General features: G+C 42.6%; 1 protein-coding gene across 4 annotated transcripts in view; it reads left to right on the forward strand.

Annotated features, from left to right (window-relative positions):
• Positions 1-24,516, forward strand: part of TAFA1 (TAFA chemokine like family member 1) — a 368,499-nt gene that overhangs the window by 227,955 nt on the left and 116,028 nt on the right. For all 4 annotated transcript variants that reach the window (XM_077276059.1, XM_077276058.1, XM_077276060.1 and 1 more), the window contains one exon: positions 4,382-4,429. In XM_077276059.1, coding sequence (XP_077132174.1) covers positions 4,382-4,429 — 48 coding nt within the window. The remainder of the gene's footprint in view (positions 1-4,381; positions 4,430-24,516) is intronic.

Below are 24,516 nucleotides of genomic sequence, written 5' to 3' on the forward strand. Positions count from 1 at the left end.
ATTTCAGTCTTGATTGGAGAGGAGACAAGCATGCCTGACCTCCACTCAAGTCAACATGGGGTTCTGTAGAGCACCTTTATCATGATTCTTGTGATTGCTTGCCAGTCCAGTGATCTGACCCTAAAGATCATCAAGTTTTCCACTATTCTACGGGTAGTGGATAACTTCACATTTTGGAAATAACCCTATAAGAGATGCATTCCGGGTAACCAATTTGGCAAATGTTAAGCTGTCGCAAACAGATTAAATATCTATCCACTGAACGATTGTACGGCCGACATCTATCTCCTCCCTGGCTCCTCCATACCCTGGAGTGTGGGGCTTGGCCGAGTGCTCCTCTGCACTTTATGAGAGCTCTATGTCAGACTCTTCTAGGGGTGGCTTTTAACTCAAAGTTCAAAAGGATCATCCATCAGAAATTGTCCATGCCAGAGCTTATCTCCCCAAACATCATCAATTGGGGGATAGTCGTGAGTCCCCCGTACCATCATTGTTTGCCAATCCCACACAATCTTTCCCTCGAGAATCATCTTCCCTTGGCGAGGTCTCGGACATCCTCTTATTCGATGATACATTGTGACACGAGAATGCAAAAGTATCTGAGTAAAAACAGAATATTCGTAAGGCTGCGGCATTTTGTAGGACACCGTAGCCCTGAAATCGCAGGGTCGTTTCTAGATGAAGCTACTTTTCTTTGTCTCTTTTTAGTTTTGAGGCCCTTGAAAAGTCACAAAGTAAAGCTGTCAATCTCCTGAAGAAGCCAAGACAAACACATTTCAGATATGGTCAAGGACACATAATAATGTTGTCTCAAAGCAATTTAGCAGATAAGAGGGTTTGTAGGGTTCGGGAGTGAGGCGGGCTGTTTGCTTGTGATGCAGCTCGAGATATTTGATCTTCAAGTCCCTAATGAGTAGTAAATGTGGTATCAAGATCTCACTCAGAACATGCTATCTGCTCGGTGTCATTGTTTTATTGTCTGTGGAGCGGTTTTTCTTCAGTAAATATTTCATCACTTAATTCATGAACCCTACAAGGATTTACTACCGGCCGCTCATCAGCTACTTACTGCCAGAATATTTCCAACCATTTAGGAAGCACGATACGTAAATGGGATTTATGTTATTTATTGAAGAAGCAGAGCTACAAAAATGTATTCTTAAAGGTGTTGATGAACTTTCCTATGCACTTCATTTGTGCAGAGCTGCAGTAACCAAGAATGGCCACTATGCAGTGTCGTGAGTCCTCTGCATACAGTTAGAACAGCTGATTGGTGGAGGTGCCACCACAAATGTGATATTTTTTACATATCTTAAGGACAACCTCATTAAGCAAGCCATACACACTAGATATCTGTTTTCCAAGAGTGTGTGATTGGGTTTCCACTACACACATTATATGGTCTACCTGGACACCTGAAGTTGGCTGACTTAGCTGACATTTGGATTATGTGCATGGCCACTATTAGGATATATGAGTGGTGGTCCAAACCCTGAAGCTACAACCATCCAACTGACGTATGTGGCTGCCGTTCTCCCTTTCATGGTTTACCAAGCACCAATGAGGGACATGTGGAGCACGGTGGAGCCTCTTCAGCCAGCTGATCAGATGTTCAGAATTTGGCTGCCTATTACTCTGATATTGATGAATAATACTTAGCATATTATCCCAAACAATAGCCTAAATCTCAGGCACTTCCAAGTTAGAGCAAATATCCAAAAATAGAACAAAAACGGAAGCTTTGTACCAATAAAAAACATAAATTTTATTAATAATTCATTAAAATTCTGATATTCTGAGTCCAAATAACAATCAGTGGAGATACACAAGACAAAATATACTGTCTGCTGAGGAAATATATATATAAATACACCTATTAAACATAAAGTGTCCCCTAATAGATAGAGCCCAGTGGAAGAAAATTAGAGCAAATTAACTGGTTCAAGCAAAATAGTAGCCAAAGTGCTACAATGAGCAGTTTATCATATATATGGGCTAAGTAAATATGCCTAGATACAAGCTACATATCACATATCAGCAAGGTTAATAAAAAAGGTTTATCTGAATATTGATGTGATTAACCTAAAGACAATAGTAAATAAGCCCTAAGCGTGTTATAAATAGTAACACTCAATATAACAGTAACAGTATACTGGCCACATGGTATGTAAGGCTCAGATACAAGGCAAACATATCAAATAGATCACTGTGTGTATCAGTATGCTAACCGCATAATATATATAATGCACAGGTATCGGGCATAGGGAGAGGTGACAACATATTTACCTATACAAGCAGAGCAGTAGATGGACCCCGACGCGCGTTTGCGGTTAAGCTTCGTCCAGGGGAGTAGATTTTTTGTTCTATTTTTGGATATTTAATACTTAGCATAGTCTACTAATTTTGGAAAATTGACAGGTGCAAGTATTAGTGTTGAGAAAAAAGTACGGTAGTCATTGACCATGTCAGTGTTCAGTTCACTATGAACCTATTCCTGCAACTTTCTCGACAACTTTTTTGATTAGTAGGTCCCACTGGCATCATGGACGCCTCATGCTGCAATGTAGTGATGCAATGGAGATGCCTCAGGTAGTAGGAATTTCACAGCTCTCTGGTCCAGGAGACACTGACTACCAGCGTGGTTGATGGATCATTGTCCCGCACTGCTTGAAGCTCCGGGACACCAATGTAAAATCTGTATAGAGGCCTCCACCTTCCAAGTGCCAATAAATAAAGTTATACATCGTTACATATTTTGTTTACTTTTCAGTTTTTTATTACATCTTTGTATTTTTTTTCTAATGTGTCTATTTTATTACCATTGTACTAAGCCTAACCCTGTTTTTAACCCTAACCCCAACCCCAAAGGCCGAGGGAGGCATTTGTGCAAATCAGTCCGAGATCAATGTACAATGCATGGACTGGCCATGGCTCTCACAACCCGTGTGTGACAGTCTCAGTTATTTCTATGAAGTCGACTCGTCACGCTCTGGTCGTGAGAAGTGTGGACAGTCCGTGCACTGCGGTCCGATCTCAAATCGATCTTTATGAGCCTTTAGGGTTAGGGATAGAGTTAGGGACAATGCTAGGATTAGGTAATAAAATGAATAGATTAGAAAAAATACACTGACGTAATAAAAAAGTATAAACTAAAAACAATATATAACAATTACTTTTATTTTTTCTTTTGTATTTTTTATCGTATTTCAGCAACAAGCAGAAAATAACTAGAGGTTCAAAGAAACAATTACAAAATTATTTTCTTAATATACAGTATATGTGTTTGGGGATAAGGGGTTCAGTACTTAATTAGTGGAAGGGAATCAGTGAGCATGAAGCATGGGTTAAGGGGTGCAAATACTTTCTGTACCATGGGCGCTGGCAACCCACGATGTGTCACGGAGGGTGAACTTGTTACATTCTTTAGATCACGGTGTGGACTACATCTATGGTTTCTGAGAAATAAGCTGCGTAAAGCAAAAGCCTTGAACACCATTTAAGCAGTCCATAGGGGTGCGGTAGTGTATCACGGTCCAGTGATCTGATGGTTTACCAGTACCTCTGTTTGTGTGACCTTGTTTGCCTTGTTTCTGATTAATTACGTGTGTCATTGACTTGGTGACCCGTTGTGACTATTTTAGTGCCTGTGCCCGCGCTCAGGTTCTCTATCTGGACAAAGCGTAAAGTTTTAGATTACAATTTACCGAACAAATGAGATGAGGAAACTCTTATTTTGAGGCAATGAAATGACTTTTCTACTAAAGGAATGGAGATAAAGTGGTTTATAATACTGCATGTCTGCCGCGAGGAGACATAATATTCAGGTGGGAAGATGTGATAAGCCATGTTCACACCTTGCTTTTTGCTGAGTTTTTTTTTCTGCAGGCGAAACCTCTCTTGGCACTAAAGCAGACTCTTACAAAATGCAGGTTTAGCTGCGTTTTTTACTGCATTTTTATCAGGTACATTTGTTTCTTGTGCATGCTGATTCAGTTTAGTGCTTTTAGCGCTAGCTTAAAACTGCGTACAGTGGGTATTAACCAGATTTCCTGGAGTAGCGCAATCCAGGGCACTGGCGCAGCACGAGAGAAGTCTTGGAGATGGGAGTGGGAGATTCGGATTAAGGAGAATGTTTGTGTTAGGTCATCATGGAAGTTTATTCAGAAAAAAAAACTAATTTTAATCAGAATTTTCAACTATTTCCACCAAGAAGTGGGATTCATTTAAGGTAGATATTTGTCAAATCAGATAATATCATCCATTTATGTTACATTTTTTGCCAATTTATTGACGACATGTATGTATTAATATATATTTATTTTATAGAAGGCCATTGTACAAGCGCTGATTTTCTAAATTTGTCTTTTTTTTTATTTTTTAGGATTTTCATCAGGTCACTTTCCAAACCACAGAAAACTGGGAGAAATAGGTAAGTGACCCCTGGTGTACATAAAGTAATGCTAATGATTGGTTACGCTGATTATACTGACTTTTCATCATCCAGAGAAAGTGTTGAGTTGTACTTCTCTAAACACCCTGGTAAGTTGCCGCATGCTGCCACCCGCCCGGCACCCATTATGGGGCACATTCCCACTAGTTGCTCGATCTATATCGCATCTCTTCCTGATGAAAAGGGCAATTTACCCTCAATGTGGTGTAAAAATGAGGGAAATGGACAGCCATAAGAATGGATGAAACGTTTACTTTTTTAGTAATCTACGCAAGGTTCTGAATGTACTTTTTTATTGTCTTATATTAAAAGGAAAAATTCTAACATTCTTTTATTATTCCTCCTGGAAATATCTGAATAAATTGACAATTGGGTGTTACCATTCACCATATCGAAGAAGGGGACGTCCTTTAAAGACTGACGCTGTCCAATCAGTGCTGTCGTTGGCACATTGTGTTGACAAGAGTAATGCTTACACCCAATTTTCAAATTTTTAAAATATATCTTTGCAGGAAAAATAACAGAGGAGCAGCAAAAATAACGTTCCAAGAAAGGATGTTCAAAAATTGTTATTTCATGGGGAACACATGTCTTTGTCTGGAGAGCTGACAGGTCATTAAAACGTTATCACCAGTTTGGCAAAATTGATAACTTGGTGATTGGAGGTTTGACGTCCGGATCCGCCATCAAACCTGAGAGCCGGATTTTGAAATGATGTGTTGGAGCATTGGAAGCACATGAGCACCACTGATCTACTCATTGTCTATGGAACGGCCAGGTACAACACTTGTCAATCTTTGACCACTCCGTAGACAATGAGTGGTGCACATGCTTGGCCAACGCTCCAGGGTGAATGGGCATTTCTGATCTTCGTACTGAACACTTGACAATTTGGGAATAACTCTTTACATTAGACCTAAAACGGAAGTGGTTCAACGCGTTTTGGGACAGGACTGATCCTTTTTAGCAGAATGTAGAAGAACCTTCCCGGAATCATTTTTTTTGGTCTTTTATGCACTGAACCACATTTACAGGGCAAATACTTTGCCACTTGACCCATTGAAGCTTCCATCGAGGGACGGTGGTTTCCTCCCCTTAAATCTATATATTTGGAGCATTTAATGATCCGACATCAATCAGTTCCCATAAATAATAGATAAAAGGGTTTGTACTTTACCTTGAACGATGAAACTCTGCGCACAGCCCTGGCACAAAAGTTTGTCCTTTCTCTTTGAACCAGCGCCAACCATATCCCATAGCGAGTGAATAGTTTTCCATTCCCCTCACACCTCCATAGTGACGCACGTTCTTCACACTTTGTCTGACTGATAGCATTAGACATATTAATTAAAGAAAACTTCAACCTGATTACGGCTTCCACCTTCTGCTGGTATATTTACTTGAAATGTGGGTAACAGACTGACAAGTATAAGGCGAACAGAACAGGCCACGTCTGCTTGCTGAGGAACCGTCCTTTTATCTGTCCATGTTGTTGTCTCCTTCATGTTTTTTTTTATATGGCTCTATTTTCCATTCATATTTTTTCATCCAGGGATCATTATAATAACTACTAACTACTACTGCCCCTATTATTATATAGATATAGAATGTTGAGTTTTGTATAACCCCGCCCACGCCACATCATTGATTGGCCGCTTTCTGTGTACCGTGACAGAAAGCTTCCAATCAGTGGTGGGGGTGTGGTTGGACTAGGAGGCACGTGACACCTAGTCCTGTAGTGATAATATCCTGCTGAAAAAAACACTGATTTGAGTGAATCCGTAAAACACAGAATAGCTGGAATCAGCGTCTTTGTCACTACTTAATGCTGCTCTCAGATTCCATAGCTAAACTTGACGACAGATTCACCAATAATCACATTTCCTTATCAACCAAAAAGTGTTTTTCATTAGTAAATGTGGCAACCCAGATGTAATTGGTTCTTGATAAATTACTTTAATGAACCGTTCGCGATTAAACAGCTGTTTTCACAATATGCAAATTATGGTTTGTTTTTCGCAACGTATGAAAATAATCTTTACTTTATGGTTTTTACTATTCTTATTCATCGCGACTCTCCGGAATATTATGGCCGACGAACGATGGCAGATGCCATTCGCGTGAATAGTTGAACGTCTCTATAAGGGAAAACCTATGCAGTGATGTGGGGCTCATACATTGACAATGCTTATGAAAAATGAGTCTAACAGTATCCAGCGTTTTTCTAGGCTGTGGGCAGGAATCCATCGAGGTCTCGATAACAAGGAAGGTCACCGGAATGTGAATGAAGGATGAATACCGAGTCGACTCTAGAGAATTCTCCGTACAATAAAAGTATGACAAAGGATGATTAATTATGTTTCAGACTAAGATAATTCCCAGAGAATACGAGTGTGTTATAACGAAGAAAAAAAAAGGAAAAAAAAAAAAAAGTTTCTAACCCTTTCTAGATGTAATTAAAGGAGCGCCGTTAAAGTCGGGGTTAAGACCGTCTAGGAATCCAAAATTCTAAGGCTCACAATGAATAAAAGAATCTCATTTGCATTGTGTTCCGTCTGAATCCTGCCGTGTCTCTCAAAGTGGAGGAATTAACTACAGGAGAGAGTATTTTAATCCATCGATGAATGGTGTTTTCCACCAGTCGGGCTTATCTGAAGCGAGGAGGTAGACATGAGCCGCGGTTAATAATAGCTTATCAAGGAAAATTCCCAGCAATTAGTATGTAAAGACGGTAAAACCGAATTTCAGGAGTAGTTATTAGATTGTAGCATTTGTGTTTTCGGAATAAAATAAATTTAAGTTAGTGGGAATGAAAACCCGCCGTCGGATGTAAAAAAAAAAATCTGGTGGAATTCCCCTAATCTAATAATTTGTAAAGTCTGATACTCTTGGGCTATAAAATTTTAGGTTGGTGACTGTAAATTGGAAAACCCTTATTATAGGGTGGCTAGAAACATCAACCTATTCAACTCTTCTGCCGCACACTCACATTGTTGAGTTTGGGTCTGAAGACTTGTTGCTGGTCAAGATATTGTGCTCCCTTGTCAGACCGTGAATATAGGTCGTATGAAACTAAAGAGTTGACTAAAACCATTGAAAGACTCTCCCCCCAAACGGAAACGTCTAATAAAAAAAGGATTAGGCACGTTTGATTTCAACATGCCCAATCCTTTTATTTCCTTTGGAAATAAGTCACTGCCAGAAGTGTCTGGCAGCAGCTAACTTTCCTTTTCCTATTGAGAATCCATTGTTACAGGGATATCGCCACAGAGAGAGGTCAAAAGATCATGACGTCTGGCTACATGTGCACCTGAACTGGATGGATCTGCTTTGCCTTCCAGTTAGCTGCGTAGATTTTCCTTATTCTGGTGTTGCAAGGGTTAAACGCTTCTGTTTGCCTCCTGGAGCTCGCCATCCTGAGTTATCTCAGCTGTTCTGAGATCTCCAATCCCCTCTGGTATAAATATTCACCTCTTAGCTTGAGTAGTTGCCAGTGATAGCTTGCTATAACCTGGTTTGGAGCTTTAGGTGTGAGCTGGTGTAGGAGTCGTCTCTGGATATATCTGTTTGGAAGTTGCTTTGAGTGTCTTCCTTTACTATATTTCCTATTTGGTTTGCCTTACCTTATCCCTCCCCTTTTCCCCTTTCTGTAGTTTGGGAGTGCGTTGAGTGATTGCTGTTTCTTTTATCCTTGTTTATTTCCCTTTATGTCTATGTTAGAGCAGGACTAGCATTTCTGCTTCCCTACGCTCTAGTCAGGGTAGTTCTTAGGATAAGAAAGGGATAGGAATGTGATCGCCGCACGGGGTTAAAGAACCCATTTAGGGATGCTCGGGAGCTTAGGGTTGCGCAGGGTGAGTGTCAGAAGTACCCATTTAATCTGTGCCTAGTGGCAGAGTTCCCCTTCAGTCCCGCCATGTGCCGTCTTGCTTCTGGCAGAAGTGTGACACCCATGCACTCTCGGCCAAGGTAAACATGGTTATATGGGTAGAATAACGGTTAGCCAAACAGCGATTTGTATGATAGCAGTCTAAGGTGTTATGGCTCATGCATATAAATAATGGCGCCGTAGGGCTTGCATAGAGGTCTTTCAGGTGACCATTGTATGCTGTGTGCCTTCAGTTTAATATGGAATCCTTTGAACATATATGGGGGAATTCTTCACTTGAAGAAATGTCTGGAAGTTACTAAGAGGCTTCTCATAGCCACTGACATATAGACTTCTTGCACAAGTAAATGAGTCCTTATAGCGCAAGATGCTGTGTTAAGTATAGATGAGCGAATTGTTACAATACAAATTGAATTTGTGTTGAATTTTTAGAAATTAGCTGAACCCGGCAAATTAAAAAAAATTGTGATTTGTTTCACGCTAATCGCCAAAATTGTCTACCGTTATATTACACCTTGCAGAAGATTGCATAAAGCCAGATTAAAATTACATGACTTCTAACAGCTTTTCCCACGGTGCCTTATAGCTATCACAAGTTATAGCACAGCTAATTAAGAGAGACTATCAGCCTGTATAAAAGCAGAGGCACGGAATGCAGCGGCAAGTAGTCAGCGGATATCACAGCTCACAGCTTAGCCATAGAGATAGAAAGAGAAGTCTGAAAACACAGAACAAACTCTACAGGCAGTGTGTGAAAGCATAGTAAAGACAAACGTCAGTGTGTGAAGAAAAGAAAATCGCATCATACATGTTTCTCAAGGCATTTGAAATCTTAGGTGTATTTCTAATTTGTCAAAAATTAATTAGCGGCTAAGGTTCCCAGGATAATTCAGGAATCTGACAAAATCAGATTTCAAAAGATTTGCTCATCTCCAGTGTCAGCCTCACATTTTGGGTTCTCTGATCTTACAAAGTCAATTTTAGGAAGTGTCTCTAACCATGTAACAATCAGGAAGATACGACGATATGGCACCAGTCAGTTTTCGTTCTTACTGAATTATAGACAATATTCCATTAATCTCTTTAGTAGCGGGGTTATCTTATGAAGACAAGCCGTTTCGATATTCCTAGTTAGGGTATATGCATGTCATAGGAAAGGCTACCTTCTGAAGAGCAAAGGTGAATTAAAATGCCCATACTTTAATTGTGATTCTTAATGCTGCTCAGGGGTGGGACAGCCCGCCTCTGCCTTAGGAAGTCCCACCCACAAGGATGCCTCTTTTAATTGGTGAGTGTAAAAAAATGCAATTACTATAGTGTAAAATATGAAACTCAGCCTCAATAGTCCTTGATTGTGATGCAGAATATTCTACTACAAAGTATATATCCAAGAATACATCTAAGTATTCAACTACTTCATGTACCCTGAGATCAGATTCAGATAGTTATAATAGGCACAGAAGATCAAAAAAACAGATGATGTACATAATCACTGACAAATTGCTGAAACAATGCGGCTAATTAAAATCCCCCAAAATAAAGCTTTTAGGATGTATACACCATCCATATGGTCTCATATTACCTTTCTTAGCTACTTCTTATGCTCCAAAAAGTTCTATTAACTTTCTTCACGCAGTTTTAGCTTATCCATTAATGCATATAATTCACTTCATAACTTAATTAGATGTATGCCATCTAACGTATAGTAGACTGAGCGTCCATGAGGACATCGGGCAAGAAATTACTGGCTCAACCTCTTACATCCGGAATAAAAGAAATATGCCAAGACGCAAAGATGAGACATGGGGCACTTTCTTGGCAAAATATCATGTCCTTGGGTTAGATGATCTGAAGCCATGTCATAAACCGAAGTTAACGTGGAATCGTCACATCTGCTGGAAGAAAACTAAAGCTTAAAAGGCTCAAGTTTAAAGAATGGAGTATAAATATTTTAAAGGGGTCATTCTAGTCTAAAAAAGGGTCTTCTGTTCTTCTAGAAACAGTGCCATGCCCCTGGAGATCAGCTACTTTTATTTAAGAATTCAAATGAGCTTGTTCTCGTGATGTATGGGGGTAACAGGGTGCCTGACCATATACAAGGTGGGCTTCCCATTTGCTGTGTCATACAAGCCCCCAAAGCTCTTGACATTCCAGCCATTCTGCGTCCCTCTCTAGTGCTTGCTTACTTCCTGGCAGGTGGCCCATTTTCACAGTGGTGCACGGTCATCTTTCATGACTCCCAAATGCCACCCTCTTGTCTACTACAGCCTCCAGTCTCTCCTCCCAAGCTTTCTCACATTAATCACCAACCCTTGGTATATGAATTGCCCAGTCCCTGCGCACACAGGTCTGGGAACTCATATGATAAGTTCATATTTAATAATATTTTACTGCCTCAGATCTTGGTATTTAGGACCCTGGCCCAGGATGCCAAAGACCAACATTCTAAGAAAAATTGGACTGTTGTTGAGTATTGAAGTCTGCACTTACAAAAACTCCTTCTAATATGGGTTTTACACCCCTTCCTGGCAGCAAAGTGGTGCCCGACTCTTCCTGGGCCAAGCCAATCCTCTGATCGTTACCAGGAAGCTTCTCATTCCTGAGGCCCGTTACTTATGAAATTGTGCAAATGGAGGTCAAACAATTCACCAGTCCTACAAGAATTTTGTGATTGAAGGGACTGGTTTTCGCCAAGCCGATTAATCGAAAGATGAGCAGCAGGTAGGAGTCGGTTCACAGGGTTCCCGTCTGGTGGCCACAGACTTCTGACTTGGCTGCTGGACCAGAGTCCCGCGAAACGATTTGACCATCTCTAGTAAGGACTACATTAAGCACTAATCCGCCAGTCCAAGATTGGGGCACGTAGTAACGTAGGGCTCCATTTTCGAGCGCTCCATAAATATTCCTTACATTTCTGAGGCCTGTACGTAGAGTCTTTTCTAACACAATAATGGTGACATCTGTCTAACTTTGCCGAAAAGTAATACACCTTTCTTTTGAAAGTTATAAACTAAGAGCCATAACTCGTTCATAAATTGTTTTTTATAGCGTTTGCGTGCCGAATAAAGGAGGAACATTAGTAAAGAAATCATCCGCTGACCCCTTCATGGCGTATTATGCTGCTACATTTAGGCACTTATGGTAAAAAAAAAAAATTACCGGTGTTCGTGTTTTCCTTTTCTGCCTGAATATGTCTTTTACTGCCATTATGCTTCAGATAGCAAGTTAATTTCCGAATAGATTATGATTGTCGGTGAGTTTCATGACTCAAATTCTTAATTTGAAGGTAAAATTCCCCCAGTATTTCGCTCATCACCGCCCGGTACTGGAGAGAATAAAACATTCTCGTTTATATGATCTGATATTAATTCCATTATTGGTATTATGATGGAGGCAAATAACTATCAAGCAGAATCCACTTCTCTTTTGTCCTCGGGAGATTTAGCATCACAGAGCCCGTCTGCCTTCCACAATACGTGCTAATGATACCTTGTAATAATTAGAGAATTTAGGAAGAATAATCTCGCCGCTCCCTCTATAGGCTCTTTAAGATTTAATATCCGAATTGTCTGTGCTTCAATAGACACTTTGCAGACTATTGTCTGCAAACTCAGCCCGGCACTTCAAACAGACAGAGAAATTATAGGAATCTTCTGTATCAGAAGCTACAATTACAGCACAGCGGGGCTTCTTTCACCGAGGCTGGGCGGGGTGCATGTTTGCATGGAGATTTAGGGGATTTCATATTTTATATTACTTTTTTTTTTACTGTTATCATTTTTGAATATTTTTGGTAATCAAATTAACTCTGTCCTGTAAGAAAAAAAAATTGTTGATCTAGTGCCACATTTTTGGGCTATACAATAAGTCAGTGTCCCACCTTTTATAGGGAAATTTATAGAATATGATGAGGGTCCCACTTGTCTTCAGAACAGGGTCCCCCCTAGTCCAACTGATACCCAACTGTCTTCGGATTTCCCATAGCAGTGAAGGCAGAAAGGCAGGTCATGCGGGGCCACCTCGTCTGTCACAGTGGACACGGAGATTGGAAGACCAGAGGTGGAAACTGTATCTACGAGACATTTATGGCACATGCGCAGAATTTAGGGTCCCTCCTCTCTTCAGAACAGAGTTCCCCCAAATCCTCCATTCCAAGTGGTGCCGACCAGTGACAGGACCATGTATTCGGAAATCCCATATCAGTGATTGGAGGGAGATGGGTCCAGTTGGGGTCATCACTCCTGTCTCTATAGTTGAGCACAAATGGAAATGGGATTAGAGGACCAGAGGTGGAACTTATATCTACTAGACATTCATGGCACATGTGCGGAATATACGGTTCCTCCTCTCTTCAGAAAGGATTCCCCCAATCCTCTATTCCATGTGGTGCCGAAAACAGTGACAGAATCATGTATTCGGAAATCTCATAGCAGTGATTGGAGAGAGCTGGTTTGGAAACAGTCAAAGTGTCGAATCAATGGACCACATGTCAGACCCACATTACGTAGACATTTCTAGAATATCCTGTAGATATGCAGAAAATATCTGTTGTAATACAACACCTGAATTTCCCTATGACTATTGAGATATTGACCAACCCAGACATCTACAGGCAGATGTATCGGGGTTCTTCCTCCTTATTCATACTTGATCTGGCTGAATCAAAAATACTCAAGAAACAGCTTTGAGGTGTGACTTGTTCTCAATTTGCAATTTTTTTATATATATATAGACAGTGGTATTTTTAATGTCCTGTAATTGGATAAGAGGAGGTGAGCTGTGACATCTGTTGTGAATGGTGGATCCTGTGTTATCTACTGTATATAGAGGTGTTATCAGTCATTGTACAGGAGGAGGAGGTGAGCTGTGACATCACCTATTGTGAATGGTGGATCCTGTGTTATCTACTGTATATAGAGATGTTATCAGTCATTGTACAGGAAGAGGAGGTGAGCTGTTACATCACCTATTGTGAATGGTGGATCCTGTGTTATCTACTGTATATAGAGGTGTTATCAGTCATTGTACAGGAGGAGGAGGTGAGCTGTGACATCACCTATTGTGAATGGTGGATCCTGTGTTATCTACTGTATACAGAGGTGTTATCAGTCATTGTACAGGAGGAGGAGGTGAGCTGTGACATCACCTATTGTGAATGGTGGATCCTGTGTTATCTACTGTATATAGAGGTGTTATCAGTCATTGTACAGGAGGAGGAGGTGAGCTGTGACATCACTTATTGTGAGTGGTGAATCCTGTGTTATCTACTGTATACAGAGGTGTTATGAGTCATTGTACAGGAAGAGGAGGTGAGCTGTGACATCACCTATTGTGAATGGTGGATCCTGTGTTATCTACTGTATACAGAGGTGTTATCAGTCATTGTACAGGAGGAGGAGGTGAGCTATGACATCACCTATTGTGAATGGTGGATCCTGTGTTATCTACTGTATATAGAGGTGTTATGATCCGGTGACCCTGGAGCCACATGAGACTATCTCTGGAGTAGGTGGTACCTGTACTGACTGCAATCCTAATACTGACACCGCAACTAGAAGTAGCCGTGGGATGTACCTAACCAGGCCTAGACACCTCGACACAGCCGGAGGACTAAATACCCCTAAAGATGGAAATGGGAAATCCTATCTTGCCTCAGAGCAGAGCCCCAAAGGATAGGCAGCCCCCCACAAATATTGACTGTGAGTTTAAGAGGAAATACGTACACAGGCAGAAAAAACAGAGTTTAGCAAAAGAGGCCCTTCTAGCTAGATAGAAAGGATAGGACAGAGTTCTAAGCGGTCAGTATTAAAACACTAGAAAATTCCACAGCATAAAATACTATATACTACATCTAACTAAAGACATAGGATGTATATCTGCATCTCCAGAAAAACCAGCATGACAGAAAAATCAAAACAAGTCAAGCTGGACAAAAACACAATAGATTGCACTGCACATAAAAGCACACTGCATGCGTGCTACAGAGAACCAAAACAAGGCACTTATCTTAGCTGAAATGACAGCAGGGCAGTGGAGCCAGACAGAGATGCAATCCCTCCAAGATACAATGGACAACTGGCAGGGATTGATGGATCCTACAAACCTAAATACCTAATAGAGCTGCAATAAGCAGAAACACCTGCCCTGGCCTATAATCCAGAGACCACTGCACTACCACCAACAACCACCGGAGGGAGCCCAAGAGCAGAATTCACAACAGTACCCCCCCTTGAAGAGGGGTCACCGAACCCTCACCAGAGCCCCCAGGCCGATCAGGATGAGCCAGATGAAAGGCCCGAACCAAATCAGCAGCATGGACATCAGAGGCAAAAACCCAAGAATTATCCTCCTGGCCGTAACCTTTCTATTTGACAAGGTACTGAAGCTTCTGTCTCGAAAAACGAGAATCCAAAATCTTCTCAACCACATACTCCAACTCCCCATCAACCAACACAGGAGCCGGAGGATCAACAGAGGGAAGAACGGGCACCACATATTTCCGCAATAAAGATCTATGGAAAACATTATGGATAGCAAAAGATGCCGGAAGGGCCAAACGAAAAGACACCGGATTGATAATCTCAGAAATCCTATAAGGACCAATAAACCGAGGCTTAAACTTAGGGGAAGAAACCTTCATAGGAACATGACGGGAAGACAACCCGACCAAATCCCCAACCCGAAGCCGGGAACCAGCACACCGACGACGATTAGCAAAACGTTGCGCCTCCTCCAGAGACAACACCAAATTGTCCACCACATGAGCCCAAATTTGCTGCAACCTGTCCACCACAGAATCCACACCAGGACAATCAGAAGGCTCAACCTGCCCTGAAGAAAAACGAGGATGAAAACCAAAATTACAAAAAAAAGGCGAAACCAAGGTAGCCGAACTAGCCCGATTATTAAGGGCAAACTCGGCCAATGGCAAGAAAGCCACCCAATCATCCTGATCAGCAGACACAAAGCATCTCAAATAAGTTTCCAAAGTCTGGTTGGTTCGCTCGGTTTGGCCATTTGTCTGAGGATGAAATGCGGAAGAAAAAGACAAATCAATGCCCAGCCTAGCACAAAAGGCTCGCCAAAACCTAGAAACAAACTGGGAACCTCTGTCTGACACAATATTCTCCGGAATACCATGCAAACGAACCACATGCTGAAAAAACAATGGAACCAGATCAGAAGAGGAAGGCAACTTAGGCAAAGGCACCAAATGAACCATCTTAGAAAACCGGTCACAAACCACCCAGATAACTGACATCCTCTGGGAAACCGGAAGGTCTGAAATAAAATCCATAGAAATATGCGTCCAAGGCCTCTCAGGGACCGGCAAAGGCAAAAGCAACCCACTAGCGTGGGAACAACAAGGCTTAGCCCACGCACAAGTCCCACAGGACTGCACAAAAGAACACACATCCCGCGACAAAGAAGGCCACCAAAAAGACCTACCAACCAAATCTCTGGTACCAAAAATACCAGGATGACCAGCCAACACAGAACAATGAACCTCCGAAATCACCCTACTAGTCCATTTATCAGGAACGAACAGTTTCCCCACTGGACAGCGGTCAGGTTTGTCAGCCTGAAATTCCTGAAGGACCCGTCATAGATCAGGGGAGATGGCAGAAAGAACCACCACTTCCTTTAGAATGCCGACCGGTTCAAGGACCTCCGGAGAATCAGGCAAAAAGCTCCTAGAGAGGGCATCAGCTTTAATATTCTTAGAACCCGGAAGATACGAGACCACAAAATCAAAACGGGAGAAAAACAAAGACCATCGAGCCTGTCTAGGATTCAGCCGCTTGGCAGACTCGAGGTAAATCAGATTTTTATGATCGGTCAAAACCACAATGCCATGCTTGGCTCCCTCAAGCCAATGTCCCCATTCCTCGAACGCCCACTTAATAGCCAACAATTCCTGATTGCCGACATCATAATTACGTTCAGCAGGCGAAAACTTTCGGGAAAAGAAGGCACATGGTTTAATCAAGGAACCATCAGAATTCCTCTGAGACAAAACGGCCCCTGCCCCAATCTCAGAAGCATCAACCTCAACCTGAAATGGAAGAGAAACATCTGGCTGACGCAACACCGGAGCAGAAGTAAATCAGCATTTAAGCTCCTGAAAGGCAGAGACAGCCGCAGAGGACCAATTCGTCAAATCAGCGCCCTTTTTCGTCAAATCGGTCAGGGGTTTAACCACACTGGAGAAGTTAGCAATGAAACGGCGATAAAAATTAGCAAAGCCCAAAAATTTCTGAAGACTCTTCACGGACGTGGGCTGAATCCAATCATAAATGGCCTGAACCTTAACCGGATCCATCTCTATAGATGAGGGAGAAAAAATAAAACCCAAAAAAGAAACCTTCTGCACTCCAAAAAGACACTTAGACCCCTTCACAAACAAAGCATTGTCACGAAAGATCTGAAAAACCATCCTGACCTGTTTCACATGAGACTCCCAATCATCGGAAAAAATCAAAATGTCATCCAAATATACAATCATGAATTTATCAAGATAAGTCGGGAAGATATCGTGCATGAAGGACTGAAAAACAGATGGAGCATTAGAGAGTCCGAATGGCATCACAAGATATTCAAAATGACCCTCGGGCGTATTAAACGCAGTTTTCCATTCGTCACCCTGCTTAATACAAATAAGATTATATGCCCCTCGAAGGTCAATCTTAGTAAACCAACTAGCCCCCTTAATCCTAGCAAACAAATCAGAAAGCAAAGGCAAAGGGTATTGAAATTTGACCGTGGTCTTATTCAAGAGGCGATAATCAATACAAGGTCTCGAGGAGCCATCCTTCTTGGCAACAAAAAAAAATCCCGCTCCCAATGGTGAAGAAGATGGCCGAATATGCCCTTTCTCCAAAGACTCCTTAATATAACTCCGCATAGCGGTATGTTCAGGCACCGACAGGTTGAAAAGTCGGCCCTTAGGAAACTTACAACCTGGAATCAAGTCAATAGCACAATCACAGTCCCTATGCGGTGGAAGGGAACTGGACTTGGGCTCATTGAACACATCCTGAAAATCAGACAAGAACTCTGGAATTTCAGAAGGGGGGGAAGAGGAGATTGACATCAAAGGAACGTCACCATGAACTCCCTGACAACCCCAACTAGTCACAGACATAGATTTCCAATCCAACACCGGATTATGTACCTGCAACCATGGAAAACCCAGCACAATAGCATCATGCAAATTATGCAACACCAAAAAGCGACAATCCTCCCGATGGGCTGGCGCCATGCACATGGTCACCTGTGTCCAAAACTGGGGTTTATTTTTAGCCAAAGGTGTAGCATCAATGCCCCTTAAAGGAATAGGGTTCTCCAAAGACTGCAAGGGGAAACCACAACGTCTAGCGAATTCAAAGTCCATTAAATTCAAAGCGGTTCCAGAATCTACAAACGCCATGACAGAAAATGACGACAATGAGCAGATCAATGTCACAGATAACAGAAATTTAGGTTGTACGGTACCAATGGTAACTGAACTAGCGATTCTCTTAATACGCTTAGGGCAGACTGAAATTACATGAGAAGCATCGCCACAGTAAAAACACAACCCATTCTGACGTCTGAATCCCCGTCGTTCAGCTCCAGACAGAATCCTATCGCACTGCATAGGCTCAGGTATCTGCTCTGAGGACAACGCCACAACGCGCACAACTCTGCGCTCACGCAGGCGCCGATCAATCTGAATGGCCAGAGACATAGAATCGCTCAGACCAATAGACGTGGGAAACCCCACCATAACATCTTTAACAGATTCAGAAAGACACTTTCTGAAAATTGCCGCCAAAGCATCCTCATTCCATTTAGTCAGCACAGACCATTTTCTAAATTTCTGACAATACAATTCTGCCGCTTCTTGACCCTGAAACAGGGTCAACAAGGTCTTCTCAGCATGATCCACAGAATTTGGTTCATCATATAATAACCCTAGAGCCTGAAAGAAGGCTTCTACATTAAGCAAGGCAGGATTCCCAGATTCCAGGGAAAACGCCCAATCCTGAGGATCGCCACGCAGCAGGGAGATGACTATTTTAACCTGCTGAATGGAATCACCAGAAGAACAAGGTTTCAGAGCAAAAAACAGTTTACAGTTATTTTTAAAACTCAAAAATTTAGACCTGTCCCCAAAAAATAACTCAGGAGTAGGAATCTTAGGCTCTAAAACTGGAGTCTGAACAATATAATCGGAAATACCCTGTACCCTAGCAGCTAGTTGGTCTACACGAGAAGCTAATCCCTGAACATCCATGCTAGCACACAGCTCCTCAGTCACCCAGAGGAAAAGAGGGAAGGAAAGACAAAACAGACTGCAGAAAAAAAAATGGCTCAGGACTTTTCTTCCCTTCTTCTGAGATGCATTTAACTCATTGTTGGCCAGTTGTACTGTTATGATCCGGTGACCCTGGAGCCGCATGAGACTATCTCTGGAGTAGGTGGTACCTGTACTGACCGCAATCCTAATACTGACACTGCAACTAGAAGTAGCCATGGGATGTACCTAACCAGGCCTAGACACCTCGACACAGCCGGAGGACTAAATACCCCTAAAGATGGAAATGGGAAATCCTATCTTGCCTCAGAGCAGAGCCCCAAAGGATAGGCAGCCCCCCACAAATATTGACTGTGAGTTTAAGAGGAAATACGTACACAGGCAGAAAAAACAGAGTTTAGCAAAAGAGGCCCTTTTAGCTAGATATAAAGGATAGGACAGAGTTCTAAGCGGTCAGTATTAAAACACTAGAAAATTCCACAGCAGAAAATACTATATACTACATCTAACTAAAGACATAGGATGTATATCTGCATCTCCAGAGAAACCAGCATGACAGAAAAATCCAAACAAGTCAAGCTGGACAAAAACACAATAGATTGCACTGCACATAAAAGCACACTGCATGCGTGCTACAGAGAACCAAAACAAGGCACTTATCTTAGCTGAAATGACAGCAGGGCAGTGGAGCCAGACAGAGATGCAATCCCTCCAAGATACAATGGACAACTGGCAGGGATTGATGGATCCTACAAACCTAAATACCTAATAGAGCTGCAATAAGCAGAAACACCTGCCCTGGCCTATAATCCAGAGACCACTGCACTACCACCAACAACCACCGGAGGGAGCCCAAGAGCAGAATTCACAACACAGAGGTGTTATCAGTCATTGTACAGGAGGAGGAGGTGAGCTGTGACATCACCTATTGTGAATGGTGGATCCTGTGTTATCTACTGTATATAGAGGTGTTATCAGTCATTGTACAGGAGGAGGAGGTGAGCTGTGACATCACCTATTGTGAATGGTGGATCCTGTGTTATCTACTGTATACAGAGGTGTTATCAGTCATTGTACAGGAGGAGGAGGTGAGCTGTGACATCACCTATTGTGAATAGTGGATCCTGTGTTATCTACTGTAAATAGAGGTGTTATCAGTCATTGTACAGGAGGAGGAGGTGAGCTGTGTCATCACCTATTGTGAATGGTGGATCCTGTGTTATCTACTGTATATAGAGGTGTTATCAGTCATTGTACAGGAGGAGGAGGAGGTGAGCTGTGACATCATCTATTGTGAATGGTGGATCATATGTTTTCTAATGTATAAAAAGTAGACTTGGAAAAACCAGGTGTTTGGAAGCCACTTAAATTTTTTTATTACACAGATAAAGACAAATTCCTTAGTACATTGTTTTTCAAAGTTTAATAACTTTCCATGCTGGACAGAATTTTTTAAAAAAAGTTAAAGTTTAGCTACAGTTTGAGGAATTAAACTATAGCATTATGTGGGAACTCGATAGTGGTATTACTTGGACTTTCAAGTGGGCTCTTTATGTGAATATTTTATAATACTACATACTGTATTATCTAAAATATCATAATATTATTTAATCCTATTTGCTGTAAAAATTTAATTTTTCATTAATTTTTTTGCATTTTTTATTTTATAAAAAACAGGGCACGAGAGCCTCAGTATTGGAGAAGACAGGAAAACATTTTCTTTAATAAGTTTTCAAAGTGTCTATAAAGAAGAGATGTATAGATTATGTAGAAGTTTTCTTTGAAGTCATATTCAGGCCTGCGGCTATATTATCTCACTGGCTAAAGACTCCATTAGAGCAGAGAGTTTTTGGACTATTTAGCAGTAAAATGGTGGAATGTACTTTATTTTCCATTTTACCCATCAGTATGCCATGAATAGAGTGTCTCTCTACATGTGGGCTGCGCATTGTGAAGTCACTAAGAGGCTCTTCTCATAAAATGTATATTATTATTTTTTTCTTTTTTTATTGGAAAGTCGTGGTTTCATATAATGTTCTTGTAATTGGTTTCTATCATGGTGCCGGCTCAGCGCGGGAGATGTGTTCTCTTCATATTGGCAGATCTTGGCTCTCAGCTCAATGACTCTTTGTTAATCAGAGACAATATTCTGCCATAATCTAGCGCTGCCATTGTCTCTCGGAGCAGACACTTCATTCATTACCAGAGTGTTTTGTTGGAGGCTTTGAATGGTTTATTTGCTACATTTTGTGTGCAACGAAATCACAGCTTTGGCACAAATCCACGTCGCCTTTTATGATAAATTAAGATTACAAATTGGAAAATTTTAAATGCTTTTACGGCTAAGTGTTTGCTCCTAATGGAGCAGAAGAAGGCAGAGAAAGAGACCCCGGTGCTGAGAACAAACTCAATATGGCATCATTAGCCAACGAGCATTAGCTACATAACACTGAAAATGGTCCCGTATAATTGTGCTTGTAGAAGCAAAAAATATATTATACAGGGGATATATTCATTCTCCCTGGTCGCAAGGAGCGCCTTAAAGGAGTTTCTCAGTTTTAGCAAGTTGTCATCTTTCCAGGTGATAACTAGTAGGTCAGTGAGGGTTTGACTGACGAGACCTCCACCAATCATCAGAAGAGAAGTATAGCTGAGCTGCGGTACCATGGACAGCCACCTGTATAGATTAGCTATGGTACCATGGACAGCCACCTGTATAGATGAGCCGTGGTACCATGGACAGCCACCTGTATAGATTAGCTATGGTACCATGGACAGCCACCTGTATAAATGAGCTGTGGTACCATGGACAGCCACCTGTAGAGATGAGCTGCAGTACCATGGACAGTCACCTGTAGAGATGAGCTGCAGTACCATGGACAGCCACCTGTATAGATGAGCTTCAGTACCATGGACAGCCACCTGTATAGATGAGCATTGTACCATGGACAGCCACCTGTATAGATGAACTGTGGTACCATGGACAGCCACCTGTATAGATGAGCTGAGGTACCATGGACAGCCACCTGTATAGATGAGCTGTGGTACCATGGACAGTCACTTGTATAGATGAGCTGTGGTACCATGGACATACACCTGTATATATGAGCTGAGGTACCATGGACAGCCACCTGTATAGATGAGCTGAGGTACCATGGACAGCCACCTGTATAGATGAGCTGTGGTACCATGGACAGTCACTTGTATAGATGAGCTGTGGTACCATGGACATACACCTGTATAGATGAGCTGTAGTACCATGGACAGCCACCTGTATAGATTAGCTATGGTACCATGGACAGCCACCTGTATAGATGAGCCGTGGTACCATGGACAGCCACCTGTATAGATTAGCTATGGTACCATGGACAGCCACCTGTATAGATGAGCCGTGGTACCATGGACAGCCACCTGTATAGATTAGCTATGGTACCATGGACAGCCACCTGTATAAATGAGCTGTGGTACCATGGACAGCCACCTGTAGAGATGAGCTGCAGTACCATGGACAGTCACCTGTAGAGATGAGCTGCAGTACCATGGACAGCCACCTGTATAGATGAGCTTCAGTACCATGGACAGCCACCTGTATAGATGAGCATTGTACCATGGACAGCCACCTGTATAGATGAACTGTGGTACCATGGACAGCCACCTGTATAGATGAGCTGAGGTACCATGGACAGCCACCTGTATAGATGAGCTGTGGTACCATGGACAGTCACTTGTATAGATGAGCTGTGGTACCATGGACATACACCTGTATATATGAGCTGAGGTACCATGGACAGCCACCTGTATAGATGAGCTGAGGTACCATGGACAGCCACCTGTATAGATGAGCTGTGGTACCATGGACAGTCACTTGTATAGATGAGCTGTGGTACCATGGACATACACCTGTATAGATGAGCTGTAGTACCATGGACAGCCACCTGTATAGATGAGCTTCAGTACCATGGACAGCCACCTGTATAGATGAGCGTTGTACCATGGACAGCCACCTGTATAGATGAACTGTGGTACCATGGACAGCCACCTGTATAGATGAGCTGAGGTACCATGGACAGCCACCTGTATAGATGAGCTATGGTACCATGGACAGCCACCTGTACAGATGAGCTGTGGTACCATGGACAGCCACCTGTATAGATGAGCTGAGGTACCATGGACAGCCACCTGTATAGATGAGCTATGGTACCATGGACAGCCACCTGTACAGATGAGCTGTGGTACCATGGACAGCCACCTGTATATATGAGCTGAGGTACCATGGACAGCCACCTGTATAGATGAACTGTGGTACCATGGACAGCCACCTGTATACATGAGCTGAGGTACCATGGACAGCCACCTGTATAGATGAGCTATGGTACCATGGACAGCCACCTGTACAGATGAGCTGTGGTACCATGGACAGCCACCTGTATAGATGAGCTTCAGTACCATGGACAGCCACCTGTATAGATGATTGTGGTACCATGGACAGCCACCTGTATAGATGAGCGTTGTACCATGGACAGCCACCTGTATAGATGAGCTGTGGTACCATGGACAGCCACCTGTATAGATGAGCGTGGTACCATGGACAGCCACCTGTATAGATGAGCTGCGGTACCATGGACAGCCACCTGTATAGATGAGCGTGGTACCATGGACAGCCACCTGTAGAGATGAGCTGCGGTACCATGGACAGCCACCTGTATAGATGAGCTGTGGTACCATGGACAGCCACCTGTATAGATGAGCGTGGTACCATGGACAGCCACCTGTAGAGATTAGCTTCAGTACCATGGACAGCCACCTGTAGAGATGAGCTTCAGTACCATGGACAGCCACCTGTAGAGATGAGCTTCAGTACCATGGACAGTCACCTTTATAGATGAGCTGTGGTACCATGGACAGCCACCTGTATAGATGAGCTTCAGTTCCATGGACAGCCACTTGTATAGATGAGCTTCAGTACCATGGAAAGTCACCTATATATATGAGCTGTAGTACCATGGACAGCCACCTGTATAGATGAGCTATGGTACCATGGACAGCCACCTGTATAGATGAGCTGGGGTACCATGGACAGCCACCTGTATAGATAAGCTGGGGTACCATGGACAGTGACCTGTATAGATGAGCTGTGGTACCATGGACAGCCACCTGTATAGATGGGCTTCAGTACCATGGACATACACCTGTATAGATGAGCTGCGGTACCATGGACAGCCACCTGTATAGATGAGCTGCGGTACCATGGACTGCCACCTGTATAGATGAGCTGTGGTACCATGGACAGCCACCTGTATAGATGAGCTTCAGTACCATGGACAGCCACCTGTATAGATGTGCTTCAGTACCATGGGCATACACCTGTATAGATGAGCTGTGATACCATGGACAGTGACCTGTATAGATGAGCTGTGGTACCATGGACAGTCACCTGTATAGATGACCTGTAGTACCATGGACAGCCACCTGTATAGATGAGCTTCAGTACCATGGACAGCCACCTGTATAGATGAGCTTCAGTACCATGGGCATACACCTGTATAGATGAGCTGTGGTACTATGGACAGCCACCTGTATAGATGAGCTGTGGTACCATGGACAGTGACCTGTATAGATGAGCTGTGGTACCATGGACAGTGACCTGTATAGATGAGCTGTGGTACAATGGACAGCCACCTGTATAGATGAGCTGCGGTTCCATGGACAGCCACCTGTATAGATGAGCTTCAGTACCATGGACAGCCACCTGTATAGATGAGCTTCAGTACCATGGACAGTCACCTGTAGAGATGAGCTGCAGTACCATGGACAGTGACCTGTATAGATGAGGTGTGGTACCATGGACAGCCACCTGTAGAGATGAGCTGCAGTACC

This window comes from Ranitomeya variabilis, chromosome 8, assembly GCF_051348905.1.
Source record: "Ranitomeya variabilis isolate aRanVar5 chromosome 8, aRanVar5.hap1, whole genome shotgun sequence".
Classification (NCBI taxonomy): domain Eukaryota; kingdom Metazoa; phylum Chordata; class Amphibia; order Anura; family Dendrobatidae; genus Ranitomeya; species Ranitomeya variabilis.